Source organism: Triturus cristatus, chromosome 2_1, assembly GCF_964204655.1.
Source record: "Triturus cristatus chromosome 2_1, aTriCri1.1, whole genome shotgun sequence".
NCBI classification, from domain to species: Eukaryota; Metazoa; Chordata; class Amphibia; order Caudata; family Salamandridae; genus Triturus; species Triturus cristatus.
Window position 1 is genome coordinate 31,649,928 of NC_140581.1, and position 15,337 is coordinate 31,665,264.

General features: G+C 50.8%; 1 protein-coding gene across 7 annotated transcripts in view; it reads left to right on the forward strand.

Annotated features, from left to right (window-relative positions):
* Positions 1–15,337, forward strand: part of LOC146863653 (putative E3 ubiquitin-protein ligase HERC1) — a 1,482,062-nt gene that overhangs the window by 377,054 nt on the left and 1,089,671 nt on the right. For all 7 annotated transcript variants that reach the window (XM_085627737.1, XM_085627739.1, XM_085627735.1 and 4 more), the window contains exon 19: positions 6,043–6,216. In XM_085627737.1, coding sequence (XP_085483863.1) covers positions 6,043–6,216 — 174 coding nt within the window. The remainder of the gene's footprint in view (positions 1–6,042; positions 6,217–15,337) is intronic.

The following is a 15,337-nucleotide window of genomic DNA, read 5'->3' on the forward strand; positions in this document are numbered from 1 at the left end:
TCACTGGGTGGATGGCAGTGGCAGTGGGGCTCTAAGGGTGTATTTGATGCACCTAGCTTTGAACCTCATTCACTGGGTGGTTCGCAGTGGGTGTGGGGCTCTAAGGGTGTATTTGATGCACCTAGCTTTGAACCTCATTCACTGGGTGGTTCGCAGTGGGTGTGGGGCTCTAAGGGTGTATTTGATGCACCTAGCTTTGAACCTCATTCACTGGGTGGTTCGCAGTGGGTGTGGGGCTCTAAGGGTGTATTTGATGCACCTAGCTTTGAACCTCATTCACTGGGTGGCTCGCAGTGGGTGTGGGGCTCTAAGAGTGTGTTTGACGCAACAAGCTTTGAACTTGACTCACTGGGTAGCTGGTAGTGGGGCTGTAAGGTTTTATTTGATGCAAAGAGCTTTGAACCTCACTCACTGGGTGGCTGGCTTTGGTGGGCGTCTGTAAGGGTGTGTTTGATGCGCAGAGCTTTGAATCTCGCTCACTGGTTTTCTTGCAGTGTGTTTGGGGATCTAAGGGTCTATTTGACTCACATAGCTTTGAATCTCACTCACTGGGTAGATGGCAGTGGGTGTGGGGCTCTAAGGGTGTATTTGATGCACCTAGCTTTGAACCTCATTCACTGGGTGGTTCGCAGTGGGTGTGGGGTTATAAGGGTGTATTTGATGCACCTAGCTTTGAACCTCATTCACTGGGTGGCTCGCAGTGGGTGTGAGGCTCTAAGGGTGTGTTTGACGCACCAAGCTTTGAACTTGACTCACTGGGTAGCTGGTAGTGGGGCTCTAAGGGTTTATTTGATGGAAAGAGCTTTGAACCTCACTCACTGGGTGGCTGGCTTTGGTGGGCGTATGTAAGGGTGTGTTTGATGCGCAGAGGTTTAAATCTCGCTCACTGGTTTTCTTGCAGTGTGTTTGGGGCTCTAAGGGTGTATTTGACTCACATAGCTTTGAATCTCACTCACTGGGTGGATGGCAGTGGTCTGGAGCTCTAAGGGTATTTTTAATGCACAGAGCTTCGAACCTTACTAACTGGGTGGCTGCCAGTTGGTGTGGGGCTGTTAGGGTGTATTTGATGCACAGAGCTTTGAACCTCAATCACTGGGTGGCTGCCAGTGGGTATGGGGCTGTTAGGGTGTATTTGATGCACAGAGCTTTGAACCTCACTCACTGGGTGGTTCGCAGTGGGTGTGCGACTTTAAGGGTGTGTTTGATGCACAAAGCTTTGAACCTCATTCACTGCGTGGCTGGCAGTGGGTGTGGGGCTGGAAGAATGTGTTTGATTCACCAAGTTTGAACCTCTCTCACTGGGTGTCTGACAGTGGGTGTGGGGCTCTAAGGGTGTATTTGACGCACAGAGTTTTGAACCTCTCTCACTTAGTGGCTGGCAGTGGGTGTGGGGCTCTAAGGGTTTATTTGATGCAAAGAGCTTTGAACCTCACTCACTGGGTGGCTGGCAGTGGGTGTGGGACTCTAAGGGTGTATTTGATGCACCTAGCTTTGAACCTCATTCACTGGGTGGTTCGCAGTGGGTGTGGGGTTATAAGGGTGTATTTGATGCACCTAGCTTTGAACCTCATTCACTGGGTGGCTCGCAGTGGGTGTGGGGCTCTAAGGGTGTGTTTGACGCACCAAGCTTTGAACTTGACTCACTGGGTAGCTGGTAGTGGGGCTCTAAGGGTTTATTTGATGGAAAGAGCTTTGAACCTCACTCACTGGGTGGCTGGCTTTGGTGGGCGTATGTAAGGGTGTGTTTGATGCGCAGAGGTTTAAATCTCGCTCACTGGTTTTCTTGCAGTGTGTTTGGGGCTCTAAGGGTGTATTTGACTCACATAGCTTTGAATCTCACTCACTGGGTGGATGGCAGTGGTCTGGAGCTCTAAGGGTATTTTTAATGCACAGAGCTTCGAACCTTACTAACTGGGTGGCTGCCAGTGGGTGTGGGGCTGTTAGGGTGTATTTTATGCACAGAGCTTTGAACCTCAATCACTGGGTGGCTGCCAGTGGGTATGGGGCTGTTAGGGTGTATTTGATGCACAGAGCTTTGAACCTCACTCACTGGGTGGTTCGCAGTGGGTGTGCGACTTTAAGGGTGTGTTTGATGCACAAAGCTTTGAACCTCATTCACTGTGTGGCTGGCAGTGGGTGTGGGGCTGGAAGAATGTGTTTGATTCACCAAGTTTGAACCTCTCTCACTGGGTGTCTGAGAGTGGGTGTGGGGCTCTAAGGGTGTATTTGACGCACAGAGTTTTGAACCTCTCTCACTTAGTGGCTGGCAGTGGGTGTGGGGCTCTAAGGGTTTATTTGATGCAAAGAGCTTTGAACCTCACTCACTGGGTGGCTGGATTTGGTGGGCATCTGTAAGGGTGTGTTTGATGCGCAGAGCTTTGAACCTCGCTCACTGGTTTTTTGCAGTGTGTTTGGGGCTCTAAGGGTGCATTTGACGCACATAGCTTTGAATCTCACTCACTGGGTGGATGGCAGTGGTCTGGAGCTCTAAGGGTATTTTTAATGCACAGAGCTTCAAACCTTACTCACTGGGTGGCTGCCAGTGGGTGTGGGGCTGTTAGGGTGTATTTGATGCACAGAGCTTTGAACCTCACTCACTGGGTGGCTGCCAGTGGGTGTGGGGCTGTTAGGGTGTATTTGATGCACAGAGCTTTGAACCTCATTCACTGTGTGGCTGGCAGTGGGTGTGGGGCTGGAAGAATGTGTTTGATTCACCAAGTTTGAACCTCGCTCACTTGGTGTCTGACAGTGGGTGTGGAGCTCTAAGGGTGTATTTGACGCACAGAGCTTTGAACCTCTCTCACTTAGTGGCTGGCAGTGGATGTGGGGCTGTACGGGTGTGTTTTATGGGTAGAGCTTTGAATCTTGCGCATTGGGTGTCTGGCAGTGAGTATGCAGTTCTGAGGATGTGTCATTAAGATGGCCTTGTTCCGCACTCAATGGGTGGCTGGCAGTCAGTGTAGAGTTTTAAGAGTGTGCTTGGTATAGAGTGCTTTGATCCTCACTAACTGGTGGCCCGCAGTGAGTGTGGGGCTGTAAGGATGTGTTTGATGCACCGAGTTTGAACCATGCTGACTGGGTGTCTGGCAGTGGATGTGGGGCTGTAAGGGTTTGTTTTGCGGGTAGAGCTTTGAATCTTGCACACTGGGTGTCTGGCACTGGGTGTGGGGCTCTTAGGGTGTATTTGACTCACAGAGCTTTGAGACTCGCTCACCGGGTGTCTGGCAGTCGGTATGCAGTTCCGAGGATGTGTCATTAAGATGGCCTTGATCCACACTCGATGGGTGGCTGGCAGTCAGTGTTGGGTTTTAAGAGTGTGTTTGATATAGAGTGCTTTGAACCTCGCTCACTAGACAGCTGGCAGTGGGTGTGGGGCTGTAAGGATGTGTTTGACGCACAGTGCTTTGAACCTCCCTCACTGTGTGGCTGGCAGTGGGTGTGGGGCTCTAAGGGTTTATTTGATGCAGAGAGCTTTGAACCTCACTCACTGGGTGGCTGGCAGTGGGTGTGGGGCTGTAAGGGTGGGTTTGACATGCAGCACTTTGAATCTCGCTCACTGGTTGGCTTGTAGCGGGTGTGGGGCTCTAAGGGTGTATTTGACTCACAGAGCTTTGAAACTCTCTTCCTGGATGGGTGGCAGTGTGTGTGGGGCTCTATGGGGGCACTTGATGCACAGAGCTTTGAAACTCACTCACTGGGTGACTTGCAGTGGGTGTTTGACTTTAAGGTTCTGCTTGATTCACAGAGCTTAGAACCTTGCTCACTGGTGGCTCGCAGTGGGTGTGGGCTGTAAGGATGTGTTTGATTCACAGTGCTTTAAACCTCGCTCACTGGGTGGCTGGCAGTGGGTGTGGGGCTCTAAGGGTGTATTTGACGCACAGAGCTTTGTACCTCGCTCACTGGGTGGTTCGCAGTGAGTGTGGAGCTCTAAGGGTGTATTTGACACACAGAGCTTTGTACCTCGCTCACTGGGTGGCTTACAGTGCGTGTGGGGCTGTGAGGGTGTGTTTGATGCACAGAGCTTTCAACCTCACTCACTGGGTGGCCTGCAGTGGGTGTGGGGCTCTAAGGGTTCATTTGATGCACAGAGCTTTCAACCTCATTCACTGGGTGGCTGGCAGTGGGTGTGGGGCTCTAAGGGTGTATTTGATGCACCTAGCTTTGAACTTGACTAACTGGGTAGCTGGTAGTGGGGCTCTAAGGGTTCATTTGACGCACAAAGCTTTGAACCTCACTCACTGGGTGGATGGTAGTGGGTGTGGGGCTCTAAGGGTGTATTTCACGCACAGAGCTTTGAACCTCGCTTACTGGGTGGCTGGCAGTGGGTGTGGTGCTCTAAGGGTGTATTTGACGCACAGAGCTTTGAACCTCGCTTACTGGGTGGCTGGCAGTGGGTGTGGTGCTCTAAGGGTGTATTTGACGCACAGAGCTTTGAACCTTGCTCACTCTTTGGCTGGCAGTGGGTGTGGTGCTCTAAGGGTGTATTTCACGCACAGAGCTTTGAACCTCCCTCACTGGGTGGCTGGCAGTGGGTGTGGGGCTCTAAGGGTGTATTTCACGCACAGAGCTTCGAACCTCGCTCACTGGGTGGCTGGCAGTGGGTGTGGGGCTCTAAGGGTGTATTTCACGCACAGATCTTTGAACCTCGCTCACTGGGTGGCTGGCAGTGGGTGTGGTGCTCTAAGGGTGTATTTCACGCACAGAGCTTTGAACCTCACTCACTGGGTGACTGGCAGTGGGTGTGGGGCTCTAAGGGTGTATTTCACGCACAGAGCTTTGAACCTCACTCACTGGGTGGCCTGCAGTGGGTGTGGGGCTCTAAGGGTGTATTTGATGCACAGAGCTTCGAACCTCACTCACTGGGTGGCTGGCAGTGGGTGTGGGGCTCTAAGGGTGTATTTCACGCACAGAGCTTTGAACCTCGCTCACTGGCTGGCTGGCAGTGGGTGTGGTGCTCTAAGGGTGTATTTCACGCACAGAGCTTTGAACCTCGCTCACTGGGTGGCTGGCAGTGGGTGTTGGGCTCTAAGGGTGTATTTGACGCACAGATCTTCGAACCTCACTCACTGGGTGGCTGGCAGTGGGTGTGGGGCTCTAAGGGTGTATTTCACGCACAGAGCTTTGAACCTCACTCACTGGGTGGCTGGCAGTGGGTGTGGTGCTCTAAGGGTGTATTTGATGCACAGAGCTTTGAACCTCACTCACTGGGTGGCTGGCAGTGGGTGTGGGGCTCTAAGGGTGTATTTCACGCACAGAGCTTTGAACCTCACTCACTGGGTGGTTCGCAGTGGGTGTGGTGCTCTAAGGGTGCATTTGACGCACAGAGCTTTGAACCTTGCTCACTGGGTGGCTGGCAGTGGGTGTGGGGCTCTAAGGGTGTATTTGACGCACAGAGCTTCGAACCTCACTCACTGGATGGCTGGCAGTGGGTGTGGGGCTCTAAGGGTGTATTTCACGCACAGAGCTTTGAACCTCGCTCACTGGGTGGCTCGCAGTGGGTGTGGGGCTCTAAGGGTTCATTTGACGCACAGAGCTTTGAACCTCACTCACTGGGTGGCTGGCAGTGGATGTGGGGCTCTAAGGGTTCATTTGACACACAGAGCTTTGAACCTTGCACACTGGATGGCATACAGTGGGTGTGGAGTTCTGAGGATGTGTCATTGATATGGCCTTGATCTGCACTCGATGAGTGGCTGGCAGTCGGTGTAGGAGTGTGGGTGAATGTGCTGGATATGTGCCGACACTGCATTTGGTACTGGTTGGACCCTCTCTGTTAAATAATCAGGGTGGTCCTGCCACAGTCAGTCTGTATAGCGCCACTGGGATAGGGTGAAGGGATTACTTCTAGTATTCCCTAGTTCATTATAGCAATCCCTAGCACTCTTTGAAGAGAGTCCAGGAGGGGGTCCATGTATGCTCAGCATTTCATCAACTACAACTGGATGGAAGTTATTTGGGCTCACTTGTGCTGAGACACGTGGCAGCCAGGTTCACAGAGCAAGTGCCTCTGGGTAATCAATGATGTATATATTTCTGGTCTAGGTTCTGCAGTGAGAAGATTGACGGAGGCAGCTCTCAAGGGTTCAGTAGAACCCCCAGACCTGGAGCTGCATGTGCCAGGAGACACAGGCCTTCTTCTAGACATCGCCCTCGCCGCACCAAGGGAACCTGCCCTCACCATCACCCAGAGGATGAGGACACAGACCCAGATCGGAGGTAACAGGGTGGGAGTGGAGGGAGCCAAGAGGGAGGGAACAGAGAGGGATAGAATGGACCCGTTCTAGCGCCCAGTGGTGGATGCATAGTGTCTGGCTGCTGAGAGGGCAGTGGTGCACGGTATGCTGGAGTCTAAAGTGCCCTGAAGCCTCAGGAGTTTGGTTTTGAATAACTCTGGCTCTAGGGAAGTGTGAGAAGCCAGCACATGATAAATCAGCTATATTCTTAGAGTACACTGTAAATTAACTGCATGCAAAGGTTGTAAATACAAATACAATTCAGCCAAGAACAGAATCACCGTAAACATTTTCAAAGAATGAACAGCACGTTGTTTACAAACCCAGTACAGCGTGTACTGTGGTGTCGTCGGACACTGGCACAGCTCAAGGAGCCCCGCTGGCAGCATTGGTAGTAAAGCCGTCATGAAGGGTGCAAGCCAATGAGGAGCCTTCGCCCCTTTAATTTATAACCTGGCCTCAGGGTTGCCTGCATTACATCTGGGTCAGGGTCACATGGATAGGGGCCGTGTGGCTCACTGCATCCTCTCCCCACTTTACTCTGGTTGCCAGAACCATGGTATGCACTCAGATTCTTTCAGTCTCTGACTGGGTTGGGCGTTTGGTCGCAGATCATACCTCTGGTACCTGGAGATGTAAGTCTCCTCCCGTGGTTCCTCCCTTTTGGCCCACCCTTGTAGGGATGGCGGTTTGCCACTCCAGGGGTTTTGGCCTGGCTGTTGTTCTTCTTGGCACTGGTTATAGTCAGTTCCACTTCCTTGTATGCCGACTTCTGCTCCTGGCTCCCCAGCTTCCTCTTCTCCTGCCAGGTCCTCTACCCTCTTGAACCAGGATATATTCTGGGTCACCATCTCCTCTCCTCAGCAAGCCATAACCATTGTCCCTTCTACCACGCTTACCACCCATGCTCTGGGTTCATAGGGGGTGTGGAACTTCCAGCCCAGTCATCGGTCCTGCTGAAGCATGTGATCTCCTCATTCGGGGTGGCAAGGCGATGCTCTTCTCTCTCTACTTGCATTGTCATTGTTGGATTTTCTTCGGTTCTGGGTTCCATCGGTATCATACTCTGGAGGGGACCACATTGGATGGACTGAGTTCATGTCCCGCCGATGCTCTTTTAACATGAGATTCCATGGGGCACACCTAGGTGTACAGTGTGGGGTACCTCGGTGCTTTCTTAGAGATCGGTGTAGACTTCTCTCTGTTTTCTCCTTCATGGATCAGTGGCTTTTTTAGTGTGCGCATGAAGCACTTCACACCACTGTTGGCCTGGGGCCATTGTGGGGGTGATGCATTGATGTTGAATACCCGGCTGTTGCAGGAGGTTCTGAAACTCTAGTCCTTGGAACAGTGGAACTTTGTCGGTCTTGATCTCTTTGGTAAAACCAAAGAGAGCAAGGAGTCTCTTCAATGCTGGGACGACATTGAATGACGCTATCGACTCAGTCAGCTCCACTACAGGACAGTTGAAGTGGCTGTCCACCAGTACATGGTGGTCCTTCTATCTGGAAAACTGCAGAAATCAAGAGTGCCATTTCTCAATGGCATCTTGCTCCTTTCTTCAGTGATCACTGGTGCTGGGGCTTCTGGGCCACCTGTTACTTGACACACCTCACACCAGTGCACCAGTTCATCCACTACTGCTTCCACTCCCAGGAAGCACACTTTTTCCCACATACGGCTCTTGGTCATGGCTGCCACTAGATGTCCTCCATGGGCGAGCGACAACGCGACCAGTCAGCCTGGCGGGGATCACTATGCAGTGTCCTCGTACCAAAACGTACTCCTCAGTGGTGGCACTCAGCTCATGTCAGCCTCTCCTTATCAGGGCTCCCCACAGGTTGGTGTCACGTAGGAAGGCTTTCCTGGATCCCTCCCGGAGTGTGTCAATGACTTTCACTAGGACTGCAACATCCTTCATTGCCTGACCAATTTCCCAAAGGATCATCGCCTTCGGGCATACCCCTCAACTCACAATCGGTATGTAGTCTTCCACTTGAGTGTTGTTGTTCTCAATGGCATCACTTCTCGATTGTGGGTGTCTGGAGAGAAAGTCAACCTGGTTCTTGGATCCTTGCCAGTATGTCACTTCACACCTGTACTGTTGCAATTTAATCGTCCATTGCTCGATCCTGGGCGGTGTGTGTTGTGCCACGCCTCTGAAAAGTGGATTCAAACACTGATGATCTGTGACCACCCTGAACTGTCTCCCACAGAGGTATAGGTGGAAGTGTCCACAGGCCCACTTGATTGCCAGGGCTTCTCTCTCTATTTGGGAGTACCTGGTTTTAAGTCCGGGTGAGGGCTCTGCTGGTAAATGCAATAGGCGCCCACCTCTGTTGCTGCACCTCCTGTGTCAACACAGCTCAAAGCTGCACCAGCCTGACATCCACAAGCAGCTCAGCTCTTTGTTGAAATAGGCCACTGTTGATCTACTGAGAAGTGCGGCCTTGATCAGCTCAAAAGATTTATCTTCCTTAGACCCCCAGATCCACTGTGCGTCAGCCCTCATCAGAGCTCTTAGAGGCTCTGCGATAGTAGCCAAGTTGGGATGAACTGCCCTCAACAAGTGGCCACCCCAAGGGAGCTGCGGACCTCCATGGTGTTTCGGGCGCTGTGGTTAGTTGGATTGCCCGCGGCCTCCGGGGATCTCTCTGGATTCCCTCTTTTGTAAACACATAGCCAAAGAATTCTATGCTCATCTAAAAAAAGTAGTATCATGCAACAATATCTCAATAGAAATATGTCAAAAATGATTACGAATAAATCATTTGGATACAATATTGTCTTCACAAAATCATGTCATAATTAGAGATCCATAAATTTCTAGAAACATGTTGATGGTGCTTCAACCGTCATGACTAGAGGCCATGATGAGGACAATAATAACACAAACAAGAGGATTGCTGCCTCAGGGAAAAGTGGAGAAAATAATGTTAAAAGCCTGGTTCAGAATGAGATTGAACCAATGTGTTATAGGGAAGGGGGCACTTTGTCGGTACCTGAATGGAGTCCAGGACACCTAAAGGGAGAAATTACATAACAGAGGTTAGTGTTAGCTGCAACTAGCGCACCTAGTCTCTCTTCTCTAATTCATGCATAATAACTTTCAAAATATTTCCATACACTGTTGTTTTACTTTTATTCTTGCGTGTTTCACTTGTGCTGTTTTATGTTTTCTCACTAGCACAATGTGCTCATTCTACACTTAACACACAAGTCTTATGCATTGCTGATGCTGCTTCATAACTTTTGAAGCATTCTTTTGCCTCTGTTGAAAAATATAATTGCATTTACAAAAAGTTGGTGCTATGTGTTGTTTCTTCTATAATTATGGCTTGTTCCTAATGTGTGCCTGTAGGAGAGTAGGATCTGCTTCACATGTTTACCCCCACTTTTTGCTGGTGTTTCACTGTTTTTCGACTTTAGTCTGGCTGAGACCCTGCTAATCAGGGCCCCAGCCCAGCTGCTTCCTCTCTAAAATGATTCCATGTACTTTAGGTACAGTTCAGATTGGATCTGAGGTGCCCTTATAAGTCCCTAGTATATGGTATACTATGTACCTAGGGCATAGGTACCCCAGAGGCCTACCAGGGGCGGTAGCATGTATTATGCCACCCCTGGAAAGCCACCCAAAATGACACCACAGGTCTACTACTGCTGCATGGGTTAGGTGGTGCATGCACCCCTTACTGAGATATAGGTTCACTATATCTCATCATATATACACACATATAAACCTATAAGTTACTCCTATGGCAGGCCTTATCAATCCTGATGGCAGAATGCTTGGTTCTTATGTGAGAGGGTGCCCCTGCATGAGCAGACCCCCTCTGCAGCGTTCGGAGACCCTTCTCTGATGCTGTTTGTAGTGCAGCCTGACCATATACTCTTAAGTGCATTATAACCAAATGGTAAATGCTAACTTTGGACTGGCTATACGGAAACATGTCGTGTTTGGTGTCAAACACCTTGGAATCATACCCCCACACAAGTAGCTGGTGTGGGAGTATGATCCCACCCTTCTAGAGGGAGAGACATGACAGCACTGGTATACCCGGTAGAAACTTAATAGAGCCCTGGCATCACAAAATGGATGCTGCAGCCACAGACACGGGTCTGGCCTCCTGCTACTGACCGAAACTCTGGCAGGGGAGGCCTGGACAATAGGTTTCCTGTCACAGGGAGGTGTAACCACCTCCCAGACAGGCTTATGTGTATTGGGGCTTGGTGGGAGCACTCTCTGAGTGCTTTGAAGTCCTGCACTGGGGGCACATTTGGTGACCCTGTGCATAGTCCAGTTCAAACCGGTTCAGGGGCTTCCAGCCCCTGCTCTGGCGCGAAACTGGAGAAAGGAAATGGGTGTAGCCACCCCTCTTTCCAAACCCTCCCATAGGTGAGTCCCCAGAGTATGTGCAACCCCCTACCTTAGTTTAAGTATGGGACCCCAGTCCTTACGACTTTAGATTACCCTGGATGAAACTCTGAAGCTGAATCCTGGACCTTCGATGCTCTGCACAAGACCAGAGGACTGAAGAAATCTCCGTTGGGGTCAAGGAGTGACTCCCCTGCTTGGCAGGCACCAACAAAGCAATTTGCCGGTCTGCATCATCGAAGCTCCCGCCGGACTCCGAAGTATTTGCAGCCCAGGAAGAGGATTTCTAGACATCTCAGAGGCTGACCCGAGTCCCCAGCAAAGCTGAGACCTGCAGCCCTTGTGAGTAGCGTGGAACCGGAATTCCTGGTCTCCATGCATTTCTGCAGGTGCATTGACTTTTCGACGTCTCTTGAAGTTGTGCTTGGGCTGACTTGTAGCCCCTTCCTCGAGCACTGAATCCACTGAAGATTGTCAGCCTGGTCATTTCGAGTGACCCGTGGGCTGCCATTTTGTGTTTTGTCTCGAGGTCCCTTCGCAATCCCTGGTCCGTTGACTGGTGGGTCCCTGAGGGGGTAACTTTGTATTTCCTTGGGCTTTCCTGGTTGCTCCAGACGTGCCCTGACTCCCAACCAAGTGGTGAGTCCCACAGACCTTGCTGGTCTCCACCGAAGCATCTTTCTTGTTTCTGCGTGGGTTGCTGTTGCCAAAGCTTGTTGTGTCCAATCCGGGCACCGACACTGCAGCACTCGACATCCTTTATGGGACAGCTCGAATTCAGCTCCTGGTTGTCCTCGACGCTTCCTGGTCCTCGTGGCTGAAGAGTCAAGCTTCACATCTTTCACCTGAAATCACCCGACATTGGTGGACATATGCTCATCGCCTTTCTGGTCACTGGCTAGTGACCCAGACTCTGTCCCCTCTGCTTTCAGTTTCTTCTCATCTTTGATCTAGGCTTGGATCTCTTCGGACACTTCGCATCTTCACGGCAGCAGCACTTATTCGCCAGCTCCCATTGAAATCGACGACGCGACCCGACACCAAAAGACACTTATGCACCTGGCTTCCCTGGGTGAGGTAACATGAGTACTCCGGTGCTCCCGTGGGTGCTAGACCTAGAACTTCCTAAGTCCAAGAGGGTTTGGTCCTTACTCATTTCTAAGTGTCCCTAATCTTTAAAAATCTAACCGCGACTTTCCCCAAGGAAGCTAACGGGAGCTCGCGGCTGTGTTCACACACTGCACACGGCCGCCGTGGGTCCCCTGTGTCACTACCTTGGGTGGTTCCCAGCAATTCTACAGGCTCTAGGCCTTGAGTCTAGTTAAGTCGTGGTTCTTATACCACTATTTTAGTATATGGTTTGGCTTGCCCCTAGGGCCTGACGGGTATTTGTGCTATTTTACTGTGATTATTGAAGAGTAACTTATGTGTTTTGACCTCTAGTCTCATAAAGAGACTAGGAGGGTGTAATCAGTAATAAATACATATATTTTGAATATATACCTGGTGTGGTTGTCTTTTCATTTGATCATTCAAGAGATTAGAGACTGGTAAAACAAGTTGCTTTACATTCCTTCAAGACTGTAACCTATAACCAATAAGGGGTTGTTTGGACTGCTGCAAGGTGCCCACTATAACTAGTGGACAGCATATATCAGGCCACCTTCTCACAGTGCCCTTTATATTTATACACATTGAGACATTGTTGCATGATACTTTATTTACCCAGGTGTCAACTGGGTCTAAGGGTTTCTCGTGTGGTTTATAACACTTCTCTGTGAATGGTGAGACCATGGCCGCTCAATAGCTTTGAGGTGGCCTCAGTCGGTGGTACTGTCCCTCAGCGGTCGAGGAGTAGATCAATATATCGTCACTAATGTTCATTACGCCGTGCAGGCCGGAGAGGACTTCCCAGGCGGTATTTTGGAATACCTCCGCAGCAGATGATATCCCAAAGCTCTGGCCCTTGTATTGGCACAGGAAGAGGTGAGACGAAAAAGTTGTGATTGATCTGCTGTGTTCATCTACCTGCAGCTGATAGTATCCTGTGTTCATATCAAACTTAGAAAAACCACTTAGCCCCATTGATGTCGGCAATGATGCATCCATAGTTGGTGTGATGTCTCTATCCCGTTTGATTGCCTTGTTGGGGCATTGCATGTCTACATACAGCCGTATCTTGACTCGCTGTTTCGGCTTCCCCGCAATGGCCATCGAGAGATACCCATGGTATGTGCCCAAATAACTTCTCAATTATGCCCAGAGTTTACAGCTTGTATAGCTCTTGTTCCACCAGCCTCCGCAGATGGAAAGGCACTCACCAGTGTCCGAGTGCCACGGGTTTGACTGACTTCTCAATATGGAGCTTTATAGGGGAGCCTTGAGGCACCCTAGTCCTTGTAAGAGTCATAGGAACTGACCTGTGAGCGCATCTACCTTTCGAGTAAACAATATTAGCCCTAGGTCTTAGGCAGTGTGATACCTGGTGAGTGTTTCAGATTCCCAGTCGATAACATGGAATTTTGTGGGTCCCTCCTTATTAGTTCACTGCACTCAGACATCAGTTGTTCCATTTAGTGCCTGGGGCATCTGTCCCCCATACGAGTAGATACCCGTTGTTGACAGAATGACTATCGGCCTCGGGCGAAGGCACCAGTATTGGCAGAGACTTACCACATTGACAGATGCCCCTGTGTCTAAGAGAGCTTTGAATGTTGAGCCTGGTACTTGGACTTTGCACATGAGTTGAGGTCTGCATTCTTCTTGAGGTGTTCTGTGAACAAAACGAGCAAGACGTCTCTATCTTCCGATGGTGTCTTTTCTTGTTGGTCACTCTGCCATGTATGCCGTGAAGCGGGGGGTTGCTTCTCAAAGTCACCCAATGACAGTTGCCCTATGGTCTTCGCTGCTGGTGTTCTACCCCTGCTCCCTCTGGGTCTCGGTCCTCTGCAGCACACTTTGGCGAAGTGGTTGATATTCCCAAAGTTGGTGCATGCCTTCCCTTGGGGTGGGCAATAATCCCAAGGGTGTTCTTGCCTCCCACAGTTCTTGCCCCAGGTGCAGACACCAAGGGGCATATTATCAAGAATGGCATTAAAATGATCGCCGCTTTAGCGGCAGGAAACTGCTGCTAAAGCGGTGATAATGGGCTTGATAATATGCACGTGAGAATTCCAAGAGAAGCCCAGGTTCTGGTGTCAACCTGGGCTTCTATTGGAATTCTCAAGGGCATATTATCAAGCCCATTATCGCTGCTTTAGCGGCAGTTTCCTGCCGCTAAAGCGGTGATAATTTTAACCCCATCCTTGATAATATGCCCCTAAGAATTTGTGGTGACTGCCTCTCGACCTGTTTGAGACTGCATCCACAGTCTCTGTCTTGATATTGTGTGTCGACCAAGTCTGTGGCCTTGTGCAAGGGCCATCTCCATTTCTGTGCCTCGTACTGCCTAGGGATCGTGGAACCGGGCCATTATGAGAATATGGTCTAGGCTGATGTTTGGCTGACGCAGAATCAGGCCTCTGAGGGGTTTGGACCTGCACCCTTGAATGAGTTGTGCTCAAACTTCCTTTGGCTTGTCGTCAGTAGTGCAGGTACTGGCCAACTCTCTCAACCGCACATAGAAGTCAGCAATTGACTCCCCTTCACGTTGATGTGCCTGCCTCAGTTTGAAGCGTTCAAAGTCTGGGCTCAACTGGGAGTCAAAATGGGCATTCAGGACTCTTACTGCAGCCTTGTAATCATCAGCTCCTGTGTCTTAGAGGTGTTCTAATAGTTTGTATATCTCCTCCCCCGCATAGTGCAACAGAAGAGATCGTTTTACTGCCTCACGGCTTGCCCAGAAATAGTTGAAGAACCGGCCACCCACGTCTTCCACAGGGGTGCTACTGTGGCTGAGTTGGCCAGCTCGCTGAAGCGTTGGAGCGCTGCAACTGGCAGGTGCTGTGGAACTAAAGCAGTGGCATTGTCTGCCATGCATAAGGGTGGCTTCTCACCAGAACACAACATGGAGACTTAGGAGCCGCTGGGCGTAGGCTGGCGATGAGGTCATGTGCCTCGCTGTGTGGGTTGTAGGCAGGAAGTAGTTAAGCAGGGCACTTGCCCACTTGTTGCAATTACTTGGTGCTCAAGGACAGGGCAGTCTGGCAAGCATGAGACTGACACACTGATAGCAGGCTCCCCATGATGCCCTGCAAATCGGCCTGTGAGAGGCGTTCAGCAGGGCCCTAACCACGCTCTTGGCTGCAACACGGCCTGTGTGATCAATGCGGGCAGGTTGCGTGGGCATGGTTGCGCGTCCCCAGGCAGTGATTCAGTCCTGGGTCCGTAACTCACCAGGCCATGGCCTCGCCCTCATTCAACGAGCCTGAGGATTGAAGGTGGCCACTGGACTCTACTGGACCTAGAGCCGGGTGGAAACTACAGCTGTGGCAGTGTCGGCCACCACATGACAGGCTGCTGAGAGGGCTTGGACTCCGGGTTAGGGCTACATCATGGTGTTGACGTCGCCCATACAGCAGAAGGGGGTCACACCTCATGAGAGAGTAACCCCTCATCGCCAGTGAGGTGTGGAGCTCGGTCACAGCTCAAGGATCCCTGCTGGTTGCAATAAAGATGAGACACACACAACGCTGTCATTATGGGTGGAAGCGCACGAGCGGTCTCCGCCCCTTTTATTATACCCTGCGTCACTCCTGGCCTCAGGGTTGCCTGCATTGCATCCGGGTCA